At 40.2% G+C, this 9,052-nt stretch overlaps 1 protein-coding gene across 3 annotated transcripts in view; it reads left to right on the top strand.

The window, feature by feature from the left end:
• Nucleotides 1–1,489: 1,489 nt before the first annotated feature.
• The window catches only part of AMN1 (antagonist of mitotic exit network 1 homolog), a 56,401-nt gene continuing 48,838 nt past the window's right edge, over nt 1,490–9,052 (top strand). The window contains exon 1 of one of the 3 annotated variants that reach the window (XM_055318708.1): nt 1,490–1,605. Coding sequence is in view for 1 of the 3 variants with exons in the window: in XM_055318705.1 (XP_055174680.1) it covers nt 1,588–1,625 (38 nt within the window). In the remaining 2 variants the exon portion in view is untranslated. Of the gene's footprint in view, nt 1,626–9,052 lie in introns of all 3 variants that reach the window. The other 2 variants (XM_055318705.1, XM_055318704.1) reach the window with 2 other exon arrangements.

The following is a 9,052-nucleotide window of genomic DNA, read 5'->3' as shown; positions in this document are numbered from 1 at the left end:
CTTTTCTAAAACTCATTTTTCCCATGCATGCCCTATCCTTGCTTAAAACCTACCTATGACTCCACCCAAAGTCCTCCAGACAAAGCCTAAATTGTTTAACATAACACAGGTCATCAGGCCCCATTTTGGCTTTCTGATCAGAAGAGGACACACCACCAGCCAGCCAAATCCTGCCTACAGCCTGTTTTAATGTAGTTTGCAATGTAAAGCTTTTACGTTTTTAAATGGTTGCAAAACCAAAACATGAATAATATTTCATGACAGTGAACACTACATGAAATCCAAACCTCAATGTCCATAAAAAAAAAAAAAAAACTTTATTGGAACACAGCTCCACCCATTCATACTATCTATGGCTTCTTTTGAGCTTCAAATTGAGTAGCTGTGACCAAGACAGTATGATCCACAAAACCCTATAATATTTACTCTCTGAAAAAAAAAAAAATATTTACTCTCTGGCCCTTTATAGAAAAAGTTTGGCAGCCTCTGCTCCAGATTCATCTCCCAGCACTCCCCATTGGAGCCACCACCTTAAACTGTCTGTAGTCCCTGAGACCACAGTTTTCTCTGAACTGCCCCCCTTACTCATGCATGGGTGTTTGCACAGAACTAACTGTATCTTAGCATTTAACAGTTATTCTCAATGCTCTTCTATTGGTCTGCTGCATGTGTTCACCACTGACCCCTCAGCACCAGCACGATCTCTACCCTCCTTCCGTGCTTGATAAATGTGTATAGACCGAAGAAGGAGTAGCATCCTGAAAAGAGGAACAAAACCGGGTTTCAACTTCCAGGAGCTTACAAAAGGCAGACAGACACATAAACAACAAATTAATCCACCAGGAAGAATGCAAAACACTACAAAGTCGCCGGTACTCCGCAGCATCACTAACCAAAGAGAAATAATTCCACCTGGGGAAGAGTGCCCCTTCTTCAGAATCCTTTCTGATTTGAACAGATTCCCCCTCCCCGCCCCCCACGATGACATCCTTACTGAGCCTTTTTTGTTGGCATGCAGTGTCCTCATCTGTAACATAAGGCTAAATAATTCCGACTTCGCAGGATTAAATGAATGTAGTTAAGAACTGGAGAGCACGTAGCTCAGATCATGCCTCAGAGAAAGTACTCGGGAAGCCGCGGTCAGTCCTGTTTGCTCTAAAAGTCTCCGTTTCACGTTAATGGAGTCCACGATGCAAGGGGGGGGTGTCTCCGGTGCGCGCCCCCAAATGCACGGAGCGGCAGCAATCCCATCCCTGCAGAGCGAGCAGCGACCTCCGAGCAGAACGCCGCCGCAGGTGGCCCCGCCTAGGCTGCGCGCTGGGCTCCGCCCCTAAACGGAGCCGCGAGGCGGGAGAACTACAACTCCCGTCGTGCCTCACCGAGGTTAGGGCTGCTCTGCATTTTATCACCTTCCCTTCTCTCCTTGCCCTCCGTAGTCACGAGCGAGGCTGCGTCCCGGTCGCCGGAAGAAGCCGTGTGACGTCACGAGGGCCTACGCGTCGCGCCGGGGGCCGGAGTTGACGGACGGTCTCTGGCTGCTTTGGGGCGGCCCGGGGACCGCGGAAGAGGCTCCCCGGGGCGGCCGCGATGCCCAGCTCGCGGCGGGTCAGTCAGCTCCTGGATCTGTGAGTCCACCCGGTCCCCGCCTTCCCCCCCGCCCCGCCGCAGCCGAGCGCTGGGCTCGCCCTCCCTCCCTCCCTCCCGCCCGCTCCCGCACCCCTGCACCTCGGAGAAAGGCCGGGCTGGTGTTTCTGTTCCTGGGGGCCTGATTTGTTGGTTGTCTTTTCGTAGAGGCCCGTCGTGCCAGGTGGGCTGCTGGGCAGGTGGGTCTCGGCAGCTCCGCGCCCAGCAGTTCTGGCAGCGGCCTGTTTCCGACGGGAGCTTGAAAGCCTTGGCGGAACAAGACAGAACCCTACACGTGGGTTCGCGTAACTGGGATAGATAGCGATTTTTCGAGGCGGCGCCCCACCTTGCTCGCGGGGTTGCGAGGGCTGGCCCTTCGCCCGCTGGGTAACCATGGAGACAGTACTGGACGCACCGAATCCGCGAAGCGCCAGAGCCTCTCCCGTAGAGTTGCAGTGAGGAATGCGTTTAATAGGTGCAGAGCCCTTAGAGGGATGCCTGGTGTCAAAGGAAATTTCAAGGAAGCTTTGCCTGATAAATCTATGATAGTGAGGGAGAAACGAGAATCTCAGGGTTTATGTCGTTGAAGGATGACTTACAAACGGAACGACCAGGTGGTTCAACCTTCACAGTGATTGGTTATCACAAGGCCTGGTTACTAACAGTTTAAAGACCTGCAGGGGGTTGGTTAAAAGTGATTGTCTTACACTGTTTTAACAGGGAGACGATTTAAGTCTTATGCCGGTTATCAGATTATGATTATGATCGTGATGATTATCAGAGGAACTTAGCGAGAAATACAACCTGTTAAATTCGCTCATGTTCATGAAATAAAATGTCACCTAACGGGTTGGGGAATTTTCAAGCATGATCTCCCATTTTATTTCACCAAAAAAAAAAAAAAAAAAAAAAAACTCCCCCCCCCCCCTTTTGGTCATTCCCTCAGCAAGCTGAAAGTGGGAGCCAATATACTGTTACTTTCACTCCCACTAGTGATGTAGTCACTGGGTTGCACGGTCGTGTAGTTGCATAGTCATCGTAGACATGGGCAGTGGGATTACGGAGTTCCTTGAGTTGTGCAGTCCTGACGGGTGTCATTTAGTGCGTGAGTGGCTGCTGAAAGGCATTTAAAATTCTCAAGAGGATACCACGCACCAGTGTTAGAAGGTCGGAGAGGTAAAGTACCCTCCAGACCGAGGAGGCGCTCTGAAGCTGAAAAATAAAGCCACTCCATACTGTTTACACAGACCTTTTATTCAGGGTAACTATTGACAAGGGGGAGCCAGTGGATAGATGATCCAGGTGCTATGCACCTGTTCTCCACCCAATCCAAACCTTAGGCTATAGCTTTTATAGTGCAAGGGGCATTGTGGTGAGGTCAAACGGTGGTTATCTAAAGAGGCCCCATCTATGCACCAGTCATCTATCCTACTTATCTAAAGTGGCGCCTTTTGTGCACCAGTCTGGCCTACTAGTTATCTAAAGTGCGCCTTCTGTGTGCCACTTGAGGGAAGATCAGCACAAGCCTTCCTGCGTTCTGGTCAGGGCACACATTAACGTTCAAGAGGCCTGGAACATGTAGCCCTGAGGAGGTCATTGCATCAGCATAAACAAAACGGAGGGCCAAAGATGGAGTCAGTGTTGTCAGCACTCCTACAACTAGTGAGGTTAATATGATGTCTAAGAGGAAAATAACAGACAAGGATTGAAAAATTATTGGGAGCAGAGATTCCCAGGAGCTAAGATTTAACCATCTAAGTAAACCAGTGGTGGGGATCCCTGGGTGGCTCAGCAGTTTAGCGCCTGCCTTTGGCCTGGGGGGTGATCCTGGAGTCCCCGGATCGAGTCCTGCATCAAGCTCCATGCCTCTACCTGTGTCTCTGCCTCTCTCTCTCTCTCTCTCTCATGAGTAAATAAAATCTGGGACGCCTGGGTGGCTCAGCGGTTAGGCTTCTGCCTTTGGCTCAGGGCATGATCTCACATCGGGATCGAGTCCCAATCGGGCTCTGTGCAAGGAGCCTGCCTCTCCCTCTGTGTCTCTGCCTCTCTGTCTGTGTCTCTCATGAATAAATAAATAAGTAATTTTTTAAAAAAATGAATAAATAAAATCTTTTAAATAAATAAACCAGTGGAAGAAGCATCACCCATTTGATGAAAGATTGACATCTGATCTTTAAGATCTTTTTTTTTTAAGACTTTATTTATTCATGAGAGACACAGAGAGAAGGCAGAGACAGAGGCAGAAGGAGAAGCAGGGGATGAAACCGGCTCCCCATGGGGAGCCCGATGTGGGACTCAATCCCAAAACTCTGGGATCACACCCTGAGCCACCCAGGCGCCCCTGATCCTTAAGATCTTTTAAACTGGGGTAGTAACTCCTAATTTATTAACATGGTAATTAAAAAAAAAAAACAGCATATGCATCTCCTTGTTAAGCAGTTAGGGTATCTAAGGCTGTGCGATTGTCTAATATAACTCTGGCTAGAGAGTTTCTAGATTTTTGCTGTAATTGTAGGGATTTTGCAGAAGAGATCTTTCCTAAAAAGATTTAAAAGCGATCTTTTTTGGTGTCTTTTCCATTAAGTTAAGTCTTTAAGTTTTAATGTCTTCTTTGGAATGATCACAGAAAGTTTATTAGACCTGGTGGAAAATAATTTTTAATATTGCGTTAGTGCCTTACACTATTGGATCATGTTATGATTACTTAGGATGAACGTGAGAATGTCTTATTTCGTGAGTGTTACATATGAGCTTCCACCTAAGTTGGGCCTCTATAAGGTATGAGCAATCAGGCATTTCTATGGAAACAAAAGAAATATAAAAATTAATCATTGGAGCAAATTACAAACTCAGTTTCTGAGTCTAGAGAGCAGCCAGTAAAGAAAATTCCTAGATTTGAGCTCAAAATACCTATAGATAGTAGAGGGAGGATGGCAGTTTCAATCTGTTAGATTTTCCTGGTTTGCAGTTTGAATGACTTTGATGATGTCATTAGGTGTTCCGGTGAACGCTATGAGTGGCCTGTATAGAAACAGGCAGGAAGATTGTACATGATCTGTCATGGTGATCTCTCTGAAGTTTATATCAAGTTGTCTGGCTTTAGGTTGTAGGGCTTGGGTTAAAGGGCAATGTTAGTTTTTATACAGAAGGGTAAGAGACAATCGGAAATGTTAGTTTGGAAAGTTGTAGCCAGATGTTGGAGGAAACTAGAAGAATTCAGGATCTATTACAGTTTACAGATAGATAACAAAATCTCAAAGATAATGAACAGGACTAGAATCTGCTACAGGTATGCTATAGTTTTCTATTGAAACATAATTTTTCTCTCCATAGTCACTTCGTTTTTGTTTTTGTTTTTTTTTTTTAAGATTTTATTTATTCATGAGAGACAGAGAGAGAGAGGCAGAGACACAGGCAGTGGGAGAAGAAGGCTCAATGCAGGGAGCCTGACGTGGGACTCGACCCTCCGGGTCTCCAGGATCACACCCTGGGCTGAAGGCGGCACCAAACTACTGAGCCACCGGGGCTGCCCAGTCACTTCGTTTTTACCAAAGATGATCACAATAAGACTGTTTGTAAAATAAGTCTAGTCTCATTACATTTAGCTTGTTATTTATAGAAGTGCAGCAGAATAGTGATTTTATGCACATTTTCAAATATGATATTCCAGTCCAAGCTTTGGTACTTCAAACGGTTTTATTGGCTCTACAAATCAAACCTTAGTTTCCTAAAAACTGTCTGGTAATAAATCTCAGATTAGATCTTTAAACACCCCTTCAGGGCAAGAAGCCAAGCCAAGGATTTATCCAATTACATCCTGTTACGAAGAGAATAAATTTTTATTGAATTTATGCAAATACCTACACTGCCATAAAAATGAGTATACTCAATAAGGGATTTTGTTGTTGTTGTTTTGTTTTGTCTTTAATTCTGAAAGGATCAGCAGAAAGAAAATGATAAATGTTTAATTTTAGTTTACAAAAGGTTACCAAATTGTGAAAAGCATATATATATATATATATATATATATATATATATATATATATATGCCTCTCTCTATATATATACATACATATATATACACACATACATATGTATAGATATAGATATATAGATATGTTTTTTTGAGAGAGAGAGAGTGAGAGAGACAAAGAGGGGAAAGGTGGGAGGGAGAGAGAGAATCTTAAGCAGGCTCCATGCCCAACACAGAGCTCGGTATCAGGCTGGATCTCACAACCCTGAGATCGTGACCTGAGCTGAAATCAAGAGCTGGACACTTAATTCACTGTGCACCTCAGGAACTTATCTATCTATCTGTCTATCTGTCTATCTACCTACCTACCTATCTATATATAGTGTCTTAAAAGAAAGGAGTAAAGGGGTACTTTAAATTTGGAAAGCAAAACATTCTAGAACCAAAAATGTTGCAAATAATGTCATAAAAATTGTAATCATCTCTATTAGTTGATTTAGTCCCATGTAATCAATTCTTGTTTTCTTGCTCTTGGTTTAGCAGTTTTATGAATCCATCAGTTTCTACATAGCATGCCAGGAATTCTTACCTAGTTAAGTGGTATGATCTTAAAGTTAGCAGAAACTTGTATTCTAGACTACTTGTCAGTGTCTTTTCCATGAACCTCCTTGAAAACAAAGCATTTTGGCTTGTAGTTGATTGTAAATGTTTTCATAGAAGAATTCACTGTAAAACAGTAACTGGGAATGACAAAAGACTTAAAAATAGCCATGGTTAAAGAGTTCACTATTTTAAAAAAATGATGTGATTGACAGGTAAGTTTGGCTATTCTTGTGGCATACAACATTTAAAAATAATTGGTAACATTATATCAGGGCATATCAGATTCCTAGGAGTTCTATGCAATTTCTGGAACATTTATATTAATAATATATCCATTCAAATACAATCTAAGAAGATTAAGCATCCTCTTTACTTGATAATGTTTCCCATGCAATTTAACATTTGAAAAATCTATAGCTTAATGTCTCCCTTTTTATAAAAAGAGAAAAAGAACTTTGAGATCTTCCAGGGAGCCTTGGAAATATCCCAAAGTTAGTTCAAGGTCAAAAAGACTTCATTTAGAATTTGATTTCACAAAGTCTGTAAAAACTGTCAAAAGGTTTAAATCACTTAATTAGGGGTTCCTGAGTTGCACAGTGAGTTAAGTGTCTGACTCTTGATTTCAGCTCAGGTCATGAACTCAGGATTGTGAGATCCAGCCCGATATCGAGCTCTGTGCTGGGCATGGAGCCTGCTTAAGATTCTCTCTACCCTGGGTGACGGGCACTGAGGGGGGCACTTAATGGGATGAGCACTGGGTGTTATTCTATATGTTGGCAAATTGAACACCAATAAATAATTTGAAGGCCTCCAAAAAAAAAAAATTATCTCTCCCTGGCCCCCTCCCCCACTCTTTGTCTGTTTCTCTCTCTCTATCTCCCCTCTCTCTTTTCCTCTCTCAAAAAAAAAAAAAAAAAAAAAACCTCATTTCATTAAATAGGATCACAAATCATTGTGAAATAATATTTAGTCATCTATTCAACCAAAGTGACAAAAAGATTTCAAAAGAAAATATAGAAAGCACATAGTTGTTTAAAAACATACCTTAGCTCTTTAAATATTAAAAAGATTGCTTTCCTAAGCAATCAAAAATCTGATAAAAACTAAGTGAAACACAAGAAGTTATTTTCATAAGATATGGAATCTTTGTTTCCTAGACAAAATATACATAAGGTAAAGAAAAACCTTTCATAATCTCTTATTAAAAGCAGACTAACACTCTCAGAAACTTTGTTCTTTTAACAGAGAAAAAAAGTGTGGTTTTGTATTAGTATATTATTCAACTCAGTTTTGGAAAACTTTGTGACTATATATGAATATAAATTATATATAATATATTTATATAAAATATAAATTACAATAATATTATTACATATTATATATTTATAATTTATAAATCCATTTAATTTTAGCTAACTTTGGCCATCCAACATGAAATTTCTTCACAAGTCTTCTACAACTTTCTGTATCTATTTAGTTTTTTTTTTTTATTCCTTTTTTCTTTCTCATTCTGGGATAACCAGTCATTTTACTCCTTTTTTTTTCCTTAATAAAAACACATCCTACATTCTTTGCATTCTCTTCATATAAAAAAATGCATCCCATTCTCCTCTCATACTTTGTATACAAAGTTGTTTTCTTTCATTCTTGTTTCTAATAGGCTTATTTTTATATATGGATTATAAATTTTAACCTTTAGAAACTTTTATTTTCCAGTGAAAACTAGGAAGCAGAAAGTTGTGACCTGTCTGGAATATATCAGCGTCTTGTAGTAGATTAGCAAATTTATGAACACATTTTTTAAAATTATATTTTTTAGAGACATCTGCATCTTCATAGTATATTTTTAATGCAGCAAAAGACATGTATACAAATAAAAAAACAAATAAATTGAAGTATCTTTTATCTCTTTATAAAGTTTAAGCAGCCAAAAAAAATAAATTTAAACGTGTTTTAATATATTACCTAATTTGGAAATCATGTACATTTCATTTCTCTATATTAGATGAATATCCATTATCTAATCTAATCGAGTTTATTTATTTGTTTTTAATATTTACACTTGGATTAAACATGAAATACTAACATCTTAAGTTTTTCTTGCTTACAAATTTTGTAGCAGAGATAGCATCAGCTTATTTGACTAGTAAACCCAAGAAGGAAAGATTATATGTTTGCACTATATTTAATGTTGACTCCTGTGAAGACATCCTGTTTTTATTAAGTCAACACATTTAAATTTTTTGCAAAGCTTTTATGCATTAAAGATTATCCCAGATCTTATGAACTTGAAAAGCATTTGGGTTAGTTTCTATATTTCTGAGAGTTTTAAGAATAATTTGTGTGCTGTAAGAATTCTTTAGAGAACCTATTTTTGGAGTCATTTTGTCTTTTAGACACTTGGCATACAAACTAAAGAATACATTTATTGTCTTTAGGAAATATGTGGTCTCCTTTTTTAAAAAAAAAGGTGCCTAAGGGGGGGAAAAAAAGGTGCCTAAGGTGGGTTATTTTATCTAAGTTAAGGATTTTCCCAAAGTGATCACTGCAGTTCTAGTTATTTGTAAAGTTTGCTGATTTTCCAGAAAGGCATGAGATCCTGGTCTGAGTTTTAGGCCAAGTAGAAACCATCTTTGTCTTATATTCCCTAAAATATCTTAATTATCAGGGGTTCTGTTTTTCAACAGCTGTCCCAAAACAGAGGGAATCACACATTTCCCCCTCTTTTGAACAGAATAGCATGACTTACTGAAAAACTTCAACAAAGTTTTCTCAGTAAAAACCAGAGAGGTCAGCACAAAGGGAGCAGAGTTTGGATCTGAGAAAGATTTACCCTGGAATTCCATGGTTAAT

This window comes from Nyctereutes procyonoides, unplaced genomic scaffold (assembly GCF_905146905.1).
Source record: "Nyctereutes procyonoides isolate TBG_1078 unplaced genomic scaffold, NYPRO_anot_genome, whole genome shotgun sequence".
NCBI lineage: Eukaryota > Metazoa > Chordata > Mammalia > Carnivora > Canidae > Nyctereutes > Nyctereutes procyonoides.
This window is presented reverse-complemented; position numbering and strand designations above follow the sequence as displayed.